Source organism: Giraffa tippelskirchi, chromosome 6 (assembly GCF_054371585.1).
Source record: "Giraffa tippelskirchi isolate mGirTip1 chromosome 6, T2T-mGirTip1v1.2.pri, whole genome shotgun sequence".
Lineage (NCBI taxonomy): Eukaryota > Metazoa > Chordata > Mammalia > Artiodactyla > Giraffidae > Giraffa > Giraffa tippelskirchi.
Genome location: NC_137280.1, coordinates 110,517,323 through 110,539,462, shown reverse-complemented (window position 1 = coordinate 110,539,462; position 22,140 = coordinate 110,517,323). Strand labels below are relative to the sequence as shown.

Below are 22,140 nucleotides of genomic sequence, written 5' to 3'. Positions count from 1 at the left end.
ACTTTTGTTATTAAAGACACTCAGTCTTTGGTATTTCTGTCTTGGAAGACCAAATGGACTGAGACATAAATAAACCTTAACTATTCGTGAGAAGAAGGATCATAGGATGCTCTATATGATTTCTATACTCAACAAATATTTATTGATAATGTACTATGTAACAGGCATTCTTTTAGGTGCTGGAGACATAGCTATTAACAAAGCAAACATTACTTATGAAGCTCACATTACTAAATGATTTTATTTATTTTTATGTCCATTTTGTCCTGAGGTCTTGAATACAGATTTCAGTTGTTAACTGGTACTGCTAGATTTTAAAAAGTACATATACACTATCTCTTCTAATGTAATTCAAAGGCTCCCATATTGCCTGATTTTTCAACAGTATAATAACCATAACTGGTATCAATACCCATTTAGAATTACATTAGCTGCAATGATTTTACAGTCCCTGAATGGATATAATCAACAAAGGAAAAATATTTACTAAACATTAGTTAGTCTGGAGACATAGAGGATACTTTGCCATTCATATAATGATAGACTTTACTTACAGACAACTGGAAAGAAATGCCACTCTCTTTATTCAAATGGTACAATAGTGCAATTAAAACAAGACATTTGTCTTCGAATGTGCCTTCTCTATCACTACTAATGCACAGGGTCATTAGTTCCAACACTGTGAATAGGTTTTCACTAACCCATTCAATTTAATTAGTACACCAGATAATATATAAGAGCACACTTCGTACTGCAGCTAATAGTAGATAATGGTTCTTAAAAAGAGAGAGTAATTGCTTACACTTTGATGGCTACACAGAAGAAAAAAATATATATACACACATTATATAAATATATAATACATATTTTCATATACATGCATTTGAAGTCATTGAAAAATGTCAAAACACAGCTCTCTTACAAGAAGCAAAGACCATAATCATCCTGTAGAAATTAAGGACAGTCACAGATTAGGATAAACCATTGCCACACACAAAGAGCAAACATGTCCAAAGAAGTCTTATCTGTTTTCTGCCTCAATCACAATAAATAGAGCCTGGCATTAGCTGGCCTGATGATCATTTCATACTTTTTAACGAAGTGTTAAACTCTGAATACTTAAGCAATATGTTATGACATTTCCCTGTAATGTAGGCAGATATTCTGTCAATTTACTTTCAAATATGAAATTGAATCAATATTGAAATCACATTCTTAACAGAAAAGGAAGATGTGTTTCTTTCTGTGGTAGTGTTCGCTCTACACATTAAAGTATTTAAGCTATCTCCTCTGCTAAATTCACTAACTCCTTAAATCTATTCTCAATCTGCATCTATAGGCAGTTACAGAAATCACCAGGATACATTGGCAACAGAGAATTCTCACATTCAATGAACCTCAACCAAGTACCAGATGTATGTCAGGAACAAGGTCTTGGCATTAAGAACCCACCCAGACCTAATACCATTCAGGTATGACCTAAATCAAATCCCTTATGACTATATAGTGGAAGTGAGAAATAGATTTAAGGGACTAGATCTGATAGACAGAGTACCTGATGCACTATGGACGGAGGTTCGTGACATTGTACAGGAGACAGGAATCAAGATCATCCCCAAGAAAAAGAAATGCAAAAAAGCAAAATGGCTGTCTGAGAGGCCTTACAATTAGCTGTGAAAAGAAGGGAAGCAAAAAGCAAAGGAGCAAAGGAAAGATAAAAGCATCTGAATGCAGAGTTCCAAAGAATAGCAAGGAGAGATAAGAAAGCCTTCCTCAGCAATCAATGCAAAGAAATAGAGGAAAACAATAGAATGGGAAAGACTAGAGATCTCTTCAAGAAAATTAGAGACACCAAGGAAATATTTTATGCAAAGATGGGCTCAATAAAGGACAGAAATCGTAGGGACCTAACAGAAGCAAAAGATATTAAGAAAAGGTGGCAAGAATACACAGAAGAACTGTACAAAGAGATCTTCACGACCCAGATAATCACGATGGTGTGATCACTCACCTAGAGCCAGACATCCTGGAATGTGAAGTCAAGTGGGCCTTAGGAAGCATCGCTACGAACAAAGCTAGTGGAGGTGATGGAATTCCAGTTGAGCTATTTCAAATCCTGAAATTTGATGCTGTGAAAGTGCTACACTCAATACACCAGCAAATATGGAAAACTCAGCAGTGGCCACAGGACTGGAAATGATCAGTTTTCATTCCAATCCCAAAGAAAGGCAATGGCAAAGAATGCTCAAACTACCGCACAATTGCACTCCTCTCACATGCTAGTAAAGTAATGCTCAAAATTCTCCAAGGAGGCTTCAGCAATACGTGAACTGTGAATTTCCAGATGTTCAAGCTGGTTTTAGAAAGGGCAGAGGAACCAGAGAAAATTGCCAACATCCGATGAATCATCGAAAAAGCAAGAGAGTTCCATCTATTTCTGCCTTATCAACTATGCCAAAGCCTTTGACTGTGTGGATCGCAATAAACTGTGGAAAATTCTGAAAGAGATAGGAATACCAGACCACCTGACCTGCCTATTGAGAAACCTGTATGCAGATCAGGAAGCAACAGTTAGAACTGGACATGGAACAACAGACTGTTTCCAAATAGGAAAAGGAGTATGTGAAGGCTGTATATTGTCACCCTGCTTATTTAACTTATATGCAGAGTACATCATGAGAAATGCTGGGCTGGAGGAAGCACAAGCTGGAATCAAGATTGCCGGGAGAAATATCAATAACCTCAGATATACAGATGACACCACCCTTATGGCAGAAAGTGAAGAAGAACTAAAGAGCCTCTTCATGAAAGGGAAAGAGAGTGAAAAAGTTGGCTTAAAGCTCAACATTCAGAAAACTAAGATCATGGCATCTGGTCCCATCACTTCATGGCAGATAGATGGGCAAACAGTGGAAACAGTGGCTGACTTTATTTTTCTGGGCTCCAAAATCAATTCAGATGGTGATTGCAGCCATGAAATTAAAAGGCACTTACTCCTTGGAAGGAACGTTATGACCAACCTAGACAGCATATTAAAAACCAAAGACATTACTTTGCCAACAAAGGTCTGTCTAGTCAAGGCTATGGTTTTTCCAGTAGTCATGTATGGATGTGAGAGTTGGACTGTGAAGAAGGCTGAGCACCGAAGAATTGATGCTTTTGAACTGTGGTGTTGGAGAAGACTCTTGAGAGTCCCTTGGACTGCAAGGAGATCCAACCAGTCCATCCTAAAGGAGATCAGTCCTGGGTGTTCATTGGAAGGACCGATGTTGAAGCTGAAACTCCAATACTTTGGTCACCTGATGGAAAAAGCTGACTCATTGGAAGAGACCCTAATGCTGGGAAAGATTGAGGGCAGGAGGAGAAGGGGACAACAGAGGATGAGATGGTTGGATGGCATCACTGACTCAATGGACATGGGTTTGGGTGGACTCTGGGAGTTGGTGATGGACAGGGAGGCCTGGTGTGCTGTGGTTCATGGGGTTGCAAAGAGTCGGACACGACTGAGCAACTGAACTGAACTGAACTGACGGGCCTCAAGCTGCTGATGAGTTTATCAGAAAAAAACAGATAAGGGGGCTTGTGAAGAACTAGGAAATAGTCTGGCTGTCAAAGAATTAGGCTTTGAAATCAACAGAGGGCCACATATTTGAACAATTTCCCGTAGTACCACATGAATACTGAAGCAACAGGTAAGTGATCAGATCAGAAATATGCAAAATCCTCTTCAAATGTTCGAAGGTTCCTAGGCTTTAAACATATGATTAATTTAAGATACAGTAAGAGAATCAAAATCTTACATGAACATCTGGAATTAGACTGTTAACATTAAATTAATAGTTCTAATAAATCAATGTCTGAAGCATTTCAGTGAGAGATTGATTTTGAGTGTACTGTCTACCATCCCAGAACAGGTTCATAGAGGGCCTCATTCAATTTGGATTAGGTATGAACATATGTGGGCTTCCCTGGTGGCTCAGCTAGTAAAGAATCTGCCTGCTATGCGGGAGACCTGGGTTTGATTCCTGGGTTGGGAAGATCCCCTGGAGAAGGGAATGGCTACCCACTCCAGTATTCTGGCCTGGAGAATTCCATGGACTGTATAGTCCATGGGGTCGCAAACAGTTGGACAAAACTGAATGACTTACATTTCACTTCAATTCATTAACATATGTAAAGCTATAACACCTAGGATGGAAGGACAAAGGATGCTTTTACCCCCAGAATAAGAGAAAGACAGAGAAAATTCAGAGGCAAACGCTTTCTGTCTTTGTACTTTGAGGAACCATGAGCTCTCAGAGTTTTGGGCTCTATCTCTCAGTCGAAAATGAAACGTGGTTTTTTATTTTGGAAAAGAACTCATAGAAATAGATTGTTACTGACAAGGACTGATCTTTATTTTCACCAAAAGGTATAATCGAGAACTTTCATAGTCAATAAATCTCTACTAAGTAGTAACCTATTGAATCAGAAGTAGAACCAATTTCCATTTGGCTGATTTTGGGAAGAGTCACATGTGGATATTCAAAACTGTTTAGACAAATTTATACCTTGCTAACTCTGGCCAGTTGTCTAGCTAACTTGCCTGTGGTTTAGCTCTGCCTACAAGGAGAAGAAACAAATTGGCCAGGCAGTCACAATAATCTGATCTGCATGATAACCTGATTTCTCATTTTCAATAAATATATCAATATTCCAGCTTTTAGATTAGTCTTATGAGTTTCTCAGCATGAAGCTGCAGCATTCCCACATCTAGCTATTCTGAGACTCTGATGAAACAAAGGCCTTGGTCCTGTAGAGCCAACTCTAGCCTAGGATAAAATTATCAATCAGACAAGTCCTGGTAACAGCCTGCTTTGAACAACACGACTCCTCAAACTCTGACCATAGCTAATTGGACCAAGGTTTGGTGTCCAAACTCTAGCAGGCTGTAAATAGCCTTGACTCATGAAGTGGGTGATAAAATACAGGGTCTGTTAGTTTTTTTTTTTTTTTTAAGGAAATTCAGACATAACTTGAAGGAGTCAGTGGATATATGGATGGATAACAGTGGAGGAATACAGAGATTCCAGAGGCAACAGAGATAACAAGACAGCAGAATTCATAATCTGAATCCATAAGGTAAAGAAGAGAGCAGAGAGATCATCAGTAGTGACTGGCAGAGACAGAGTTGCAAAGGCACCCTGACACTGGAGAGGGTGTCTGTAGCTGCGGTGTCCTGCACAGCTCCTGGGTCTCCTCAGGGCCTACCTGTAGTAGTGGAAACAGTTCCTTGCCTCATTTACTTCTGTATCTCCCAGAAACACCCACTGAACAAGATTGCTAATAATGTTTTATTCCTTGCAACATGGAAGAGTCTAACATAATTTTTAAAGAAATATTAAAATATAGACCTCACTCAAACAGCTTTTTGATTTCCACAAGGCTATTTTTAAAAGACGGTAAAATGGTTTCCTATGTTTCTGAGTTAATGTATTATTAAAAGAAACCCTTTCTTGAATGAAACATTTTTCAGTATTTTCTTACCTGAACCAATAAACATATTTTTACAAATATATGACTGAATAAATCAAAAAGTTCATAATTATTTCTCATAAATAGAAAACCATTATTTGTTAGATGTTCTGAAAACAAAACAAAAAAATAATCCAACTGAATCATTTTCTAGTCTATGACATAGTAGATACTTGATAGATGGTGTCGCTGTTGATTCAATACAGTTTATTTTTTTTTTCTCAAGTTCAGTAATTTGATACAAGTATAATCATTAGGCTCAATTTATTCCTATCCTTACATAAAACTTCTATTCTCATTTCTGTCACCAACTGAATTTGTCTCCAATTGAAGAAATACATATTCATTGAAACATTAAATAAAAGTCTAATCTGTACATGCTGCACTAACTACTAGTCTCAACCCAAAATATAGGGAGAGAAGTCCCTCCAGTTAAAATAAAATTCATATTTAAAAAAGAAAAACTTAACCACAGCTAAGAAAATTGGCTTAATAGGTACTAACGTTAGAGACTATACTACATGGTAGCATAGACTGCCTATGAAAGTATTTTTTTCAAATTGATGAAGCTCTGTGGCAATGCAGGTTATGTACAATGAAATAGGAAACTGATAGAAAGAGGAAATGTGGACTAGAGTTCACCTGGAAAAACTTACCAGTGAATATGAGTGTTGAGTTGGGCTTGGCCTAAAGGCAGAATTAGAATGGCAGAGCAGAGGAGAGACCATCTCAGGCCATGTGAAGTGGGGTCAGGAAAAGGCTTTACCCAAGTACAGGGGTCAGGATGAAGGGAGAAGGGAGACAACACAAGTCAGGAGGTGGGATTCATTGGTGAGACATCTAGCACATAAGGCAGAAGTGCCTGAACCAGTAAGAACTGTGGACCTTAAGGAGGAAGCCATCCTAATATAATTGGTTTCAGGAGGAGAGAGACTTTCAGGAGGAGAGAGACTGCCAGCAGCAGGACCTACTAGGAGATAACTGAAAAAATCTAAGTTCAACATGACAGTTACCAGACTACAGTCAGTTGGAATATTACTGTTCAGTCACTAAGTCATGTCCAACTCTTTGCAATCCCATGGACTGCAGCATGTAAGGCTTCCCTGTCCTTCACTATCTCCCAGAGTTTGCTCAAACTCATGTCCATTGAATCGGTGATGCCATCCAACAATCTCATTCTCTGTTGCCCCCTTCTCTTCCTGCCCTCAAACTTTCCAAGCATCAGGGTCTTTTTCCAATGAGTTGGCTCTTCGCATCAGTCGGAATATGGCAAAGGGCAAATTGAACAGACACAGTAAGTGACTGGGTATTAATGGAACAGGAGATAGATGGGGAAAAAGTTGAAGATAAAGATTAACCAGCCTCTTAGACCTATGTCATCAATGTTTGGAAGTGAGGGTAGAAAGTGAGGGAGATGAAGTGTTGGGGTGAGGATATTAAAATTTTGAAATCATCAGAAAGTTATCCTGGTGGCACTGGACAAAAGGGAGAACAGTGTATCCTTTGTCCTTCTTATCCAGCAATCACAAGAATTCAGAGTCATTTTGAGATGCTCACTGACTGGCTATATACAAGCAAGTACCTGCATTATTTGGTAATTTAATAAGCCACAAGCTCTCATCCATGTGACCAATAAGCAGCATATAGAACAGGTCTAGAAAATACAAGAAAAGTCATGTGCCAAAGCATGGTAAGGAAAGGTATTAATAAGAGAAGAGGGGACACATGCATCCCCTCAAATAACTGAGGGGATGTGACTCAAATAATAACAATGAATTTCTAAAGGCACCAGAACATTGTGCTCAAAACATTACCCCAACCTCTCCTTAAAGAAACTTTGACTAGCATTTACCATTATTTTTGGCAGTTAGTTTCTCTGAGCCAAACTTCCCAATCAATCTTCATAGTGCTTGCCCCAGGTTCTCCCATCTTCTCTGGCGTCTACTTGGCCTCATGCTCTGACACCCCCTTAGTCTTTGAAACTGGGATCACTGTGTTCCCCCGTGTGTTTGGTCTTGTCCCAGACTCTGAATCTAGTGCTATCTTAAAAGGAGGTAGAATTTAAAGAGCTCTACACTAATCCTTTCGTGGCTCAGCACTACATCTCAACTATACTGCTTATATTGTCTTGACATCACACACAGAGGATAGCTGAATAAGAGGACACTTGCCTTTTTCTGTGGGACCGGCCACCCAAGTCACTTAGTCTGAGGTTTTGTCCTCTCCTCCCCTTTGAAATTCTTCAGAGTTCTAAGTTCTGCTCCGACCACAGATTATTACATCCGAGTCTCCAGTTATTTGTGTGGTGTTCTGGTAAGCTTGTCACTCCCAAATATGCAATCCATACAGACAGATGGGTGGAACAGTTCGCTTTGTGAAAAACTATTCAAACAGGACTGCCCTAACTTTCAGTAGCATCATCTAAATTAAACTTGATTTAATCTAGAATCAAAACTACTTGAGTCAGAAAACAGTATGACTTAATAAAATCCATACTCACATCATGGAAGGACTAAATAAATTTTTAACTGTATTTGGGTAGAATTAAAAGTATAAACACAAATCTTCAAATATCTCAAGAACTGTTTTATTTTTATAATTCAGTGTACCCTACCCTAAATGATTTAAGTTTAACTAATCCTCAGAAATCTTCTTTTGATTAAGTAAATCAAATCTGAATGTTTTTCACCATGAAAAAGATCATTCTAAAAAATCTATTTATGATACGTTTGGTGCCTTGGATATTATGACCACTTTCTTTAAAAAAAGTTTCTCTTTTTTTAATTGGTAAAAATAATATCTGGTAAAGAAAACCTACCCATCAAAAGTAAACAAATCTGGCTCAGTTTTGTTTCAACTCCTATATCAAAGCCAGAGTAGAGACATTGTTTATGTATTTGGGTAATATGTACTCAAATAAGGGGTGAGTTATAATTTAGGGAAGTTTTATCTTTAGTTTAGCTTCAATTTCATTCTGTTTGTATGTTTGGTGTGAGGGGACAGTGGTATTTAAAATTGCCCAAGCGGTTCTGGGCTTACCCCTTCTTTGCCAAGGAGCCTGAGAATAAGATCAGGGAAGGTGCAAGGCAATAGAAATAAAAGCAAAAATAAGCAAATGGGACCTAGTCAAACTTACAAGCTTTTGCACAGCAAAGGAAACCATAAACAAAATTAAAAAACGTATGGAATAGGAGAAAATATTTGCAAACGATGCCACCGACAAGAGCTTAATTTCCAAAATATACAAGCAGCTCATACAACTCAACAACAATAACAAAAACCCAAACAACCCACTTGAAAAATGGTCAGAAGACCTAAATAGACATCTACCCAAAGAAGAAATACAGATAGCCAAAAGACTCATGACAAGATGTTCAAGAACACTAATTGTCAGAGAAATGCAAATCATAACTACAATGAGGTATCACTTCACACCAGTCAGAATGGCTTTAAAAAGTCTACAAATAACAAATGTGGAGAGGGTGTGGAGAAAATAGAACACTCTTACACTGTTCATTTCAGTTCAGTAGCTCAGTCGTGTCCAACTCTTTGAGACCCCATGGACTGCAACACACCAGGCTTCCCTGTCCGTCATCAATTCCCGGAGCTTGCTCAAGCCCATGTCCATTGAGTCAGTGATGCCATCCAACCATCTCATCCTCTGTCATCCCCTTCTCCTCCCGCCTTCAATCTTTCTCAGCATCAGGGTCTTTTCCAATGAGTCAGTTCTTCACATCAGGTGGCCAAAGTATTGTAGTTTCAGCTTCAGCATCAGTCTTTCCAGTGAATATTCAGGACTGATTTCCTTTAGGTTGGACTGGTTGGATCTCCTTGCAAGTCCAAGGGACTCTCAAGAGTCTTCTCCAACACCACAGTTCAAAAGCATCAATTGTTTGGTGCTCAACTTCCTTTATAGCCCAAGTCTCACATCCATACATGACTACAGGAAAAACAGTAGCTTTGACTAGATAGACGTTGGCAAAGTACTACTGGTGAGTTATAAACTGGTGCAGCCACTATGGAGAAGACTACGGAGGTTCCTGACAAAACTAAAAATAGAGTTGCCATATGATCCAAAAATTCTATTCCTGGGCATACACCCAAACAAAACTATAATTCAAAAAGATACATGTACTCCTATGTTCATAGCAACACTGTTTACAATAGCCTATACATGGAAACAACCTAAATGTCCACCAACAGATGAATAGATAAAAAAGATATAGCACATATATGTGATTGAATATTGATCAGCTATAAAAAAGAAGGAAATAATGCCTTTTGTAGCAACATGAATTGACCTAGAGAAAGAAATCAAAGAAAGACAAATATCTTATGATATCACTTATATGTGGAATGGAATCTAAAATATTACACAAATGAATTTATCTACAAAACCAAAACAAACTCATAGATATAAAGAACAGACTTGTTGCCAAGGGGAAGGCTGGGTAAGGGAATGGAAGATTGGGCATTTGGGATTAGCAAGGATGAACTACTATACATAGAATGGATACACAACAAAACTATACTGTGTAGCATAGGGAAGTATATTCAATATTCTGTGACAAACCATAATGGAAAAGAATATGAAAAAGAATATATATTATGTGTAACTGGGTCACTTGGCTGTACAGAAGACATTAACACAACATTGTAAATCTACAATACTTCAATAAAATTAAAAAAAAAAAAAAAAGACCAGGGAAAGTGGCTTTGCTGCCCCTACTCAAGGGAGGTGCCTGATTGCCTATGAGCCTTTCCAGCTAATAGTCTTCATTGCCTAGAAGGCTGAGGGGAGCACTCAGCCTTTCTCATCCAAGGCCCAGCCAGCTGATGTGGAATGTGCCCACCTCCAGCACCGCCATGCATCCTCCCCAACTGAAGCCACACTGATGAGAGGTATAAGTGCTTCTTTCACTGAGGAATCAGACAAGCATCTCAAAGCAAACCAGAGAAAGAAGACTGGGAACTGGGGCTCTATTTCTAGCCCATTTCCTCAGAGAAACTGAAGGAAAATCCAAGAGGTGAGAATTTAGGCCTTGGGCGGTTGCCACACATAGATACTCCCTTCTGACTAATTCTCTCATCACCCCAACTCTCCCATGTCATCTCCCCTCAGCCTATCTGGAAGCCTCTGTCTCTTGGACAGCGTTCCACCTCCCTCCTCCAAAGAGCCCCTCCCTCAACCATTTAAGCAAGGCTAACCCTCTATTCCAATTGGTTTCTGTAAATTCTTATGGTTTCTTTATCAGCTGAAGTTCATGACGTTTTTATCTTACCAATAGCTCCTGCAGACTTCAAAAGGATGGATGAATTCGGAGCTGTAATTGTATGAAGAAAAACAGTATAGAGCTTGATTTTGGTTGGCTCTCCAGAAGTGAAATGAGAGGTTGAATATAAAAACATATCATGAGCAGCTCAGATACAAAAAGAGAACTATGACCCACCATCTGCAGCAACCACCAACATGTGGTCTACAGTAACCAGCCCTGGAAGCCAGACTTGCAGGTCAGATCACCAGCTCCAGCCACCAATCCAAGAAACCAAACAACAACTCCTGCAACAATTAGCCCAAATTGCCACAATTTGATTAATAACTGATGTATCCCTTAATTTTTGTCCCCCTTCCAACTTGGTACCAACCACAAAAAGCCAAACATGCAACCCAAACCAATCACATAGGCTGCCCTGCTTCTAGTCAGCCCACCCAAGCTTCCCCAGGCCAACAGTCTCAATTCAGGGGATACTGGGAATATTTGAAGCTTTCTTTTTTATCACTGTAAAGTTTTCCCACTCCTCTGCCTACCTTTGAATTTCTGCCAGAATGGAAGAGATGGTAGCTGACTTCCATAAGCTCTGAATAAATAGCCTTTGCTTGTTCCCATTTGGTTGGTCTTCATTTATTTCCACAGAAGCCTGGTGCTAAGTTCCTCCCTGACTAAGGGCAAGCACATCTCATCACAGCAGGAATTAATTCATTATTAATCAATTAATTAGTTATCCCAGGGAGGCTCAGTCCACTATTCTCACATGAAGGAAACATGGTTCTCATATTAGATGCTTTTAAAGTTACTTCTTGAGAACCTTGAGAAATAACTGACATTATTTGCTAAAGAAACATTGACTCCTACTTGTTCCTGCTTTTACCACCAGGAGCCCACACATTAGCTGAGAATGGCTCTGTCTGAGTCAACCAGGATAGATGTGCAATCTTCCAATAGATTATTTATGATTTTAGTTGGGGGAGGGTCATTTCATTCCATCTCACTACATTTAATTTACTTTTCTCCAATTTGAAAGCAAAAGATTTTTTGAAAGTCATACAAACCAACATAACAAAGGACATGCAGTATAAGATACTACCTTTAGAAAGAGCCCAAGGAGAAGAAAAATCTGAAAGACAAGTCTTTACCTAAAAGAAAATCTCACACACAGAGATTGTTTTATCAGTTATTTCCGTTATCATGAAATGGGAGTAATGGGGACAGGATTCAAATATTTTAAGGGTTTCTTTAATTTTTTGAAACCATGTGGCAAACCAGAAAATAAAAGACCAAAAGATTTATAAGGGAATGCTTTTTATATTTATTGATTTAAACAGAGACATGTAAATCTTTAATTTATTCAAATTATGTGTGGAGGTAGAAGCCTCAGATTAAGCATAAATTTTATAACCACTGTGATACAGTATTTGGAAAACAGAAGAGCCTACAGATTATCTATTTGCATGAGAAATTGAAGAAGTTTCCAAAGACCAAACAAACAAAAATATTCTGAAAGAGGAAATTATATCAGGCTTGACCCAATAGCAACATCCCAGTCACCAAAAGAGAGGAGCAATACAGTTAGATTTTCTGTGCATAGAACTGACTGGCAAGTGAATACTAAATGAGCTTTTTATCCTCATAATTCCCCAAGACTTTAAGTACTAGTACACCAGGAGGACAGAGACCGCTTCGTCATGGCCCTGCGTGGGGAGGGTTCTCCACTCTGAGTGCCGCCAGAGCAGGGCAGGAAGCAACCAAGAGGCATGGTCTTCCCCACTGGCAGCAGCAGCAGCACAGCCACAGCAGTCAGTTTCCCCAATGACCCTGCACTAAGCATTAGAGCAGCGAAAGACACTCTGTTTACAGATGACTCGTAACAGCATCCTTGGCTAATCAGCATCAGCTCCATCATCAATGTTGGACACCCATGGAAGGGATAAGCAGGGCTTCCCAGAGAGCAGAGGCCATGGAGGAGGACTCATCATACATTTGCACTACACAGAGAAACATGTGAGAAAGAAGCATAGAAATTAATGCAGAAGATTTTGAGTGGGGCTAGAGTCCCCAAATAAGAGGGAAAGATGAGAAGCAGAAGAATGTTATTTATCATCATTCATATGATCCCATTTTTCTTCAGAATGATGTGTGGTTTGCAGAAACACTAGTTTACCAGTATATAATTTTCTTTTCAGAGATGCTATTCTGAAAATTTTTAAATGATGTGTTTTCTATTTCTCTCCTTCCATTCATCATCACTTTGAAATATGATCTCTCTGCCATCATGACCCCAAAGAAAATGCCTTCAGACTGGAAGAGGACATAAATGAAAAACCTCTATGGCAGAGGAGAGAGAGTTAAGGACAATGAGGCAGGTAGGCACAAATGTCCTACTTCCAGGTCCAGGTAAAAATCCTAAAGGACAGTAGTGGTGGTGAGGTGGGGAGAACACAAGGACATCCAGGCAGCAGTTGGCATCCTCAGGGATGGCCCAAGAAAACCTGCCCACTTCTAGGAGTAGCCTGACATGTGACTCAGTGCCACATCCAGAGTGCACAGGAGCACACTGGCTAATGGAGAGGGTGTGGCAGATGAGCCTGAGGTTCTGCTCTTGGTTTTCCACTGTCTTTGCATGGCTTCAGGGACTTGTGGAGGCCTGCATGTCTGATAGGGAGCAGGCAGAGATGCAGAGGCACTAAAAGAACTGCCTAGAAAAGGGCCAGAGTCACAGACTTCAGTGGTGATAACACACATTTCCAAGAGTCCAGGGGTCAGGAGAAGGCAATGGCACCCCACTCCAGTACTCTTGCCTGGAAAATCCCATGGACGGAGGAGCCTGGTAGGCTACAGTCCATGGGGTCGCTGAGAGTCGGACACGACTGAGCGACTTCACTTTCACTTTTCCCTTTCATGCACTGGAGAAGGAAATGGCAACCCACTCCAGTATTCTTGCCTGGAGAATCCCAGGGACAGCGGAGCCTGATGGGCTGCCGTCTATGGGGTCGCACAGAGTCGGACACGACTGAAGCGACTTAGCAGCAGCTTAGCAGCCAGGGGTCAGATGCACCTCAGTGCTCTCCAGACTGATCAGAACAGAGGAAATGTAGCGGATGCCTGGCAGAAAATGAGCCTCTCTACCCTGACAGCACAAGAAGGCATTAAGGCCCTCCTCCTACATAAGGCAAGATGCCATCTCAGAAGATACAGAGCAAGAGAAAAGCTGAAAACCAAGCATTTACCTGAAAGAGAATGCCAGGCAAGAGAGATGATTAAGGAGTCAGAGAATTATTTTGCAGCTTCAGCATTCTTTCCTACCAGTCCCCCACCCCACCTCACTGAGAAACCTAAGAGAGAAGCCTCATGAGGAAATTGTATCAATTGCAGAAAAGACAAAGTTCCATTTCATTTTCACATCCCAGTTAACCCCATATATTTCTATGCTATCATAGGATTCCCTCAAAATGTTTCAGTATTTTAAAACATGTCTTCAATCATAGAGTTTATGAGAGGAAATGCAATTGACATGGAGTGAGGAAAAGAAAGCTCATAAGACAAATGGATGAAGACTATTTTGGAAAATTTCCTGTTTGGTAGAGAAAAGCCAAGGGACTCGATAGGAGGTTGAAGGTGAGGGCACACAGAACACCAGAGAGAACTCCACCCTGAGGAGGGTGAACACACAGCACAGCGCAGCTTGTCAAAGAGAGGACTCGTGATGGGCACGGAGAATACGTTGGGGCAGCAGGAGGTGTCAGCATTAACTATGACAAATCTGTAACTGATGGCGATATCGGCATTTTCAAAATGTGTTTCCAAAGTTTGATGAATCGACACCTTTACCTTCAAATGACAGCGAGAAAAATGGTGAGGCGTTTTTTTCCGTATGCCGCATGCTAAATTTTAAAATTCAGTATTATTTCAGAATCATGTTTTATTGATTCCTGTGGAGTTTAAGGTAAATGAGTTGTCTGAAAAATAGAATCATGACAGAAAGATCATTCTGATTCTAACTTATTACAGGTACTGTATGGAGTTATTTACAATAAAGGCACATGTTTCCAGGAAAAGCCTGGAATTTTGTCAATGCAATTTTTCACAATACTGAACTAGCTTTGATGTAGGATAGAGTAGAATTACAAAGATTTTGTCTCTAGAGGGGCACACAGAGATCTGGAAGAGCTCTCCAAAATATCTCCTAAAAATATACCTAATCTCCAAACATCACACCATTATCTACATTATTCTTAAATAGTAAAGTTCTTAAATTTTCTAGTTTAAATCTATGCTGGGTTCATTCCTTCCTAGGCAGCAATTCTGAGCACTCCTGATAAAGTGGGGAACGGACCCCTGGAATGGGGGTTTACACGAGAAGCTCCCAAAGGGAGAGTGAGTCAGGCAAACACCACTGAACTGGAGGCAAACACCACTGAGCTAGAGACACACTTCAATCAAGGCAGACAACTGAGGATCCTGTGTACATGCTAGGTCACTTGGTTTTTCCCTTCACCCTTCACTCAATAGAAACAATCTGATTAGAACAATAATTACACAAAAGAGAGAAACGCATTCTCCCTGACACAGGAACTGGAATCATTAGGAATCTGGAGAAGATAGAGCATGCTTAGCCCCTGAAAAGCTCCAATGCCTTAGCAGAAGCAGAACACCATGGCCCCAGCAGAAGTGGCAGTGATGTGCAGGTGGGGTCTCAGTGCTGGACAGGGGAGACAGTGATGCGGGGAGTAAGAGCTTTCCAACAGAGAGTATTAGCAAAGGCATCAGGACCAGAGGATGTCACATGACCACTGTCTGGCCTTGATCATGATCACAACTGAAACATCTCAAGGACTTCCAGATATAACTGCTTTGGGGAGGGAAAAGAAATTTGTAGGAGACAGAGCTCCTGAGTGGGTAGACAGACACAAAAGACACACAGCCCCGGTTATTACTGTTAACATAACCCTGAATGTAAGATTAGGTGAGTCTAGCTGGATAACACAATTACATAGATGTCCAAGGTAAGTTTCCCCACAATCATCCTCAGAGTTCCAGGAACTGATAACCTGGAGCCAACGACCCTGGAACAATGTATTTTTAAAAATAAAACCATAATTTTTCAAAATTCTATGTATGTCTCTTTATGGATATTTTTCTAGTGAAAATATTCATAACTTTTGTCTGCTTCTCAAAGGGCTATGTGACATTCCCCACCCCCCAAATTGAGAACCTGGAATCTGTCTTGCTGTATCTCATTTCCTAGGATGCAGCAGAGATGGGAAAGGCCTCTTTTCTGTCCACTCTGAGAGCTTTGGAGTGAACAGAAAATAGCTTTCAAAGCTCTGTGATTAAGGGTGCCTTTGATCTTCAGGATCCTTGCCCCTGCACTGTCAGAAACTCCCACCCAAGTGATGGTGTCATGCTTTCTTTCCTCCATCCTACAGACTTGGAGCACACAGCTGAGCCATCTAAGAGCCCCTGTACTGGGTTGACTCTACTCAAAAGACTCTCATAAGATCCAGGGTGACAATGCTACTTGCAAAAATATAGCCCATTTGCACATCATTTATAAACCTTTCATAAGAATTTTCCCCCACCATAGCCCACTGAAAATTGTAAAAGCCAGAGTTGAGTGAAGACTGTAAAATCAGGCTCTGTATATTTAGCAACAAGCACTGTCTGGATAGAGAGATAAGATATTGGACCTGCTCTGGTGGGCATTCTTTATAGGCAAGGAGACAAAAATGTAATTTTTTAGTTTTATGGTCACAGCAGCTTTAGCTGATAGCAGAGAAGAATCTCATTTTCTTGTTGAGATCTGTAGGCATTTTATATGTGTCTTGGAACTAAAAAGAAAAGAAAAAAAGCATAAAGTCATGGTTAAACATCAGATGATTAACAGACATTTTTCTCTTTTTAGTGACTACATTCCAGCACTGTTAAGCTGGGGCATTGTAATGATAAATCCAATCAAATACGAAAAAGTTGCCAGTCTTTAAGCTTAGTCCAGCACCACTGACCTTGTAGGTAATTCAGTTCTGTTGAGATAATCACCAGGAGAACAAATTATAAATATAGGCCTTTGCTACTATAAGCAAAATCTACTGCAAAAGCAGTTAGTTCTGAAATAAATTGCCTATGGAATCTACCAGATCCCCAAGGTCTTTCCATTGTATTCAATAGTTAAGATTCTAACATGAGCAGCAAATCAAAAATTCTAGTTTTCAGGGATTCTCTCCTAAGAACTTTAAAAAGAGTCATAAAATGTATTTTACTATGCATATTAAAGCCTAAAATAGAATTGGTCACTTCAAAAGTTATTTCCCTGTGATCTATAGCATTGAGATAATCCAGCAAATTATGGTGACACATAAGGACATATTTATACTAAAAAGGGAATTTTTCAAAGGACATTTCTTCTGATAAATTTGTCTTTTAGTGACAATAATTACTTATTTCAGAGATACTTAACCACTAATGGTGGGATAATCTCAAGATACAACTGCACATTTTAAGAAATTTAAGCCAAAATTAATCAATCTATCTAATTTCAACTAAGGGGAGAAGAAATATTCTCTCAAGACCACACTTTCTTATGAGCCTATAAGTTTAAGGTGACAGTGTAATTGGAAAGAAATTTATTAAAGGGCCGGAAATTACCCTCAAATTAAAACATTTACAGCCTAAAGCTGTAATTAGAAGTAAGGTAAAGGCAAGAGATTCACAAAGAAATCTTGGCTGCTCCTGACTGCTCCTTAGATGCCATCTTTGCTAATTCATTATCTTGTTTTCATGGTTAATTACGGGGGCTCCCCAAGGTGTGATAATTACTTCTCTGCTTCTTTTTCCTTTTCCTCTATTTTATTCATTAACTTTCATGATTTGAACAATTCACATAGAAATTGAGCTAACATTGATAGATGCCCCTGATTGTTAAGCACTATGCTAGGCACTTTTAGAGTTAACTGTAAGCCTATGTGAAATGCCTAATTCCCCTGATTACTCCTTTCCACCAAACAGTTCCATGTGACTTCCTTAGCTCTATCAAGAGAAAGACAATGGGAAGTCAAGAGGCAGGGGTCTATTATTGATGAGGGCAAGTTATTAGATCTCTCCCAGTCTCAGTAAAATAAAGATGTTGAACTAGATCAAAAGTTGCAAAACTGATCCATTGGCAAACCCAGCCTTCAGACATATTTGTTTGGCCTGCACCATTATTTATAATCTGAAAGGTTATATAAAAATCTGGATTTCTATCTTCTCTTGAAAAAGTAGAAGACGTAAGCCTGATTTCTTTGACGGCAATAACTGGTTGCAGTCAAGCGGTAGCTGCCCCTTTAGATTATTTCCTACAATTTCCAAAATCCCCTGTTGTGTTACAAGAGTTCCCCTTTACTCATTTACTTTATATGACTTGCCTCTCAACCAGATGGTCAACCTCAACACTAAAATGCACCGGTTTTATTTCTAAATATTACTCACTGTTGACTTTATTTCAGGTTTTCTTCCCACCCTGAAAATACCTCCCAAGTCCAGTACCATAAGTATACATTTGAAACCTACCACAAATTTTTCAGTTATTATAAATAAATTCATATCTTTTATTGTGGGCAACTCATCCCTTTGTAAAATCTGTTTGACCATTTTTGTCATATCTAAACCCCCAATACTTTAAAATATCTTTACATTCTTCCCTACTTTACTCACAACCCCTTCTAAGAAATGACAGTTTCCATCTTCTTATATGCAGTTCATTACACTCAAGGCCAATATTCTTATTAAGACTCTTCCTTACCAATTCCTAAATTGAAAATAAGAATAACCATTTTCCTTAAAACTCTATAAAGCTTCTAATAACTATCATTTCCCTAGTGGCTCAGATGGTAAAGCGTCTGCCTGCAATGCAGGAGACCTGGGTTCGATCCCTGGGTCAGGAAGATCCCCTGGAGAAGGAAATGGCAACCCATTCCAGTACTCTTACTTGGAAAATCCCATGGACAGAGGAGCCTGGTAGGCTACAGTCCACAGGGTTGCAAAGAGTCGGACACTACTGAGCGACTTCACTTCATTTCACTTCGTCTCCTAACAAGAAACCATAGGTTTCAAGGATTTTTGTAGCAGAATGCAAGTTGCTATCCTAGAGTCATTCTCTCCTCTTTCCTTAGTTACCTGGGATGGCAATGCAAACAGTTAAAAGACCACATTGCATAGAAACTCTTACAGCAAAGTATGGCCATGGGATTAAGCTCTGGCCATTGAGACAAGCAGAAGTCCTACATGGAAATTCTAGGAAAACTGCTTAAAACCAACTTGATTGGAAGAAAACTTTCCCCTTTTGCCTCTTTTCCTGCTTCTAGACTGCAAAGCAGATTTGATGACCAGAGTTTCAGAAGCCATTTTGGACCAAGAGGTAATACTTTTGTGAATGAAAGCTATGACCTCAGATGAGAAGAATGATAGGAGCTTGGATTCCTGATGACCATAAAGCACTGGACTAGTATTTACTGTGTCACATTAACATACCAATATGTTAATGCCTCATAAACTTTTTTGTTTAATATTATTACGTCTAATCTTTCTGATTAGCAGCTGAATCTAATTCTAAAAAACAAAGGTGGACTACCATCTCCAGCTGATTCATTTTCCTAGTAATCCCTTATATTTTCTCTACTTAAATCGTGATGACACTTCATTTTGCAAAACTGTTCATATTTCAGCTCTTCTATGAAGACTATCCAATTGGAGAGTATCAAGCCCTCGTCACCCCTCTTATCCTAGAACCCTCTCTGTCCCTCATATTTCAAATTTCTTTCCCAGCTATTTCCTCAGCTCTGAGGCCTAAATGTTTTACATAAATGGATCAGAATCAAAGAATGGGGAGAACCTCAGTAGAAAGGAAGAGAAGAAGAGTTGGAATCAATCAGGGAAAGAAAGGGCCAAGAAAAGAGAAACTTCAGCTGTTTCTCAATTAGTTGTGGAGCATTTGGTTTGGTTTTCACTCATGAAGTGTCTGCTTCCCCTCAGCACAGAGTGAATCATAAAAAAAGAAGACGTTGGGGAAAGCTCCAATTAAAAAGGTATAGTGTGAAAGTGTTAGTCACTCAGTCATGTCCGACCCTTTGCAACCCTATGGACTGTAGCCCGCCAGGCTTCTCTGTCCATGGAATTCTCCACACAACAATACTGGAGTAGGTAGCCATTCCTTTCTCCAGAAGATCTTCCCAACCCAGGGATCAAATGCCAGGTCTCCTGTATTGCAGGCAGATTGTTTACTATCTGAGCCACCAGGGGTAAAAGAGGTACTGAATACCACAAGTAAAAGTTAGCTACTATTGCTAAATGGCTGAAGGTTGGTCCTGAGCTTGAAACACAGATTGGGCTTCAACACAACACCCAGAACCAACCACCATTCTCTCACAGTCCATGGTCTATAGGAGAAGATCGCTAGGCCTATTACTGATTTCAAAATATGTTATTTGAACCCCACTTCTCAGGTCATCTTTAATTTCTCAGAAAACCACAAGATGCATGGTGGTAAGAACCATGGGCTCTATTACCTCTAACTACTTCTTTACTTTCCCTGCCATTCTGATCCCATTATAGTAAAATCTATTACAGAAATCTCTTTCATCATCTCTTCCCTTTATGAGCAGTTATCTTGTTACTTGTCAGCCAAGTAGAATGTCACAAAGATCACAATCAGAGAAAATAAAATGATATAACAATATCCATGATAGAAAAAGAAAAACTAATGGATCATGGACCTTAATATATTTGTGTACCCAGGGGTCAGATATGTGAAATTCCTTGAAGCCTCCCCACTTTCAAAGTTATTGAAAAGATCACTTACTTGTTGAGTCATTAAGCTTTCCTAAAACACTCAAGGGGAAAATCACAGTTATTATATCTTAGAACTTCATCCAGACTATAAAAAAGCATCAGGATTGAACATGAAATATGAGGATGTCCCAACGGGGTATGAACCCAGCACAGAAAGCATGAAGGTGGGTGAAGTCAACCAAAGACCCAGGCAACAGGTGATATCAAGAAGGATGTGTTAGCAAGTAGCCAAGTCCAAGCACGAGATTGAAATGCTCAGTTACTTTTCTTTTTTAATTCAAGATACTGAATATCCAAGACAAAACTGTTAAAACAAAGCAGAGACTAAACTGATTCAGATTAGGGTTAAGACACAGATGGTTGAGATATCTACACATAACAGAATCACTTGCCTGCATACCAGAAACTAATACAGCATTGTAAACCAACTATACTTCAATAAAATAATAGTAATAAATACATGGATTCTTGGAAGGATTCAAATGAATCCTTGTTGTGAATTCAAATTCACAAGATGGTCTGCATCTGTCACCTCTGCTTAGCTCTCCTCTTCTCTGTATATTAGCTACATTTTTTAACACAGTCACCTTCAATGGCCCATAAATGATTGCTGCAGCTCCATACCACACAATTCCTTAGACCTTATCTTGCAAGAACTAAAGCCTATGTTTCTTGATAGAGTCTACAAAAGAGCTTTTATTCTCACTTTGATGGAACCTGCTTGAGTCACATGCCTAGCTTTGAACCCATGTAAAGGGCTAGCAAATATGAATGACTTACAACAAGGTTATGCCACAGAAACTGTGAAGTAATAAATACGTGTTGTTTGAAGTCAGAAAAAAACTGGGTCATCTATGCCACCTCTGCGATTGGGGAAGGCATGGCTCCTAAAGCAATTTGGGATGTGGTTACCAAAGAAGGCATAATGGATAAATGGTAGCTATAAACACTCACTGTGCAGGCATGTTGGACCCTGATTCTGGAAGTATGCATGTGTGAGAAACAAAGATAGGGGCACCAAGAAAAAAACAGGACAGAAGAATCATTTTATCAAAATTGTTAACAAATTGGAATCCTAGTTATTATAAAAGGTGAACAGTCAGTAGAAAAGTAACAGAAAGCAGAAACCTGGATAAAACTCCCTAACTCCCACAGGCTAAGATCAAGATTTGTCTTAGATTCTGGTCAGAGTATGGCTGTCTCACAACATTCATGGCAAAAGAAACACCTCAGAGGCAGAGCCTGACATTTTTCTGCTGAAGAACGAAAGGGGGCTTGAGCTGGATCCAGAGTAAGAAAGATTAGCTTCACCTAATTTACTTAAACTCATGGTCTTTTCATTTCCTTGGCAATGATGAGGATGAGAAGAAAGTGCCTAGCTGCTTAGTTTTCATGACCCACGGAACAGTCCTTCTGAAGAAATCAATGGTTGCATCTAAGGACTTGAAATTTTCAAAACTATGCAAACTTGGCCCAAACTGCAAAAAAGTGACTAAAGAAATTAGGCCGAATGGCTAGGAAAGCA

General features: G+C 39.5%; 2 protein-coding genes across 9 annotated transcripts in view; both read right to left on the bottom strand.

The window, feature by feature from the left end:
* The window catches only part of LOC145509796 (uncharacterized), an 889,905-nt gene that overhangs the window by 811,864 nt on the left and 55,901 nt on the right, over positions 1-22,140 (bottom strand). For 6 of the 8 annotated variants that reach the window (XR_014056468.1, XR_014056471.1, XR_014056470.1 and 3 more), the window contains exon 1: positions 7,686-7,759. The exons of the other annotated variants lie outside the window; for them this stretch is intronic. The gene's annotated coding sequence lies outside the window, so the exon portion shown is untranslated. Of the gene's footprint in view, positions 1-7,685; positions 7,760-22,140 lie in introns of those variants that run through there. 8 annotated transcript variants of the gene reach the window in all.
* The window catches only part of LOC145509797 (uncharacterized), a 291,814-nt gene continuing 284,371 nt past the window's right edge, over positions 14,698-22,140 (bottom strand). The window contains exon 4 of the mRNA XM_081499114.1: positions 14,698-16,621. Within this exon, the coding sequence (XP_081355240.1) occupies positions 16,576-16,621 (46 nt within the window). The 3' untranslated portion in view covers positions 14,698-16,575. The remainder of the gene's footprint in view (positions 16,622-22,140) is intronic.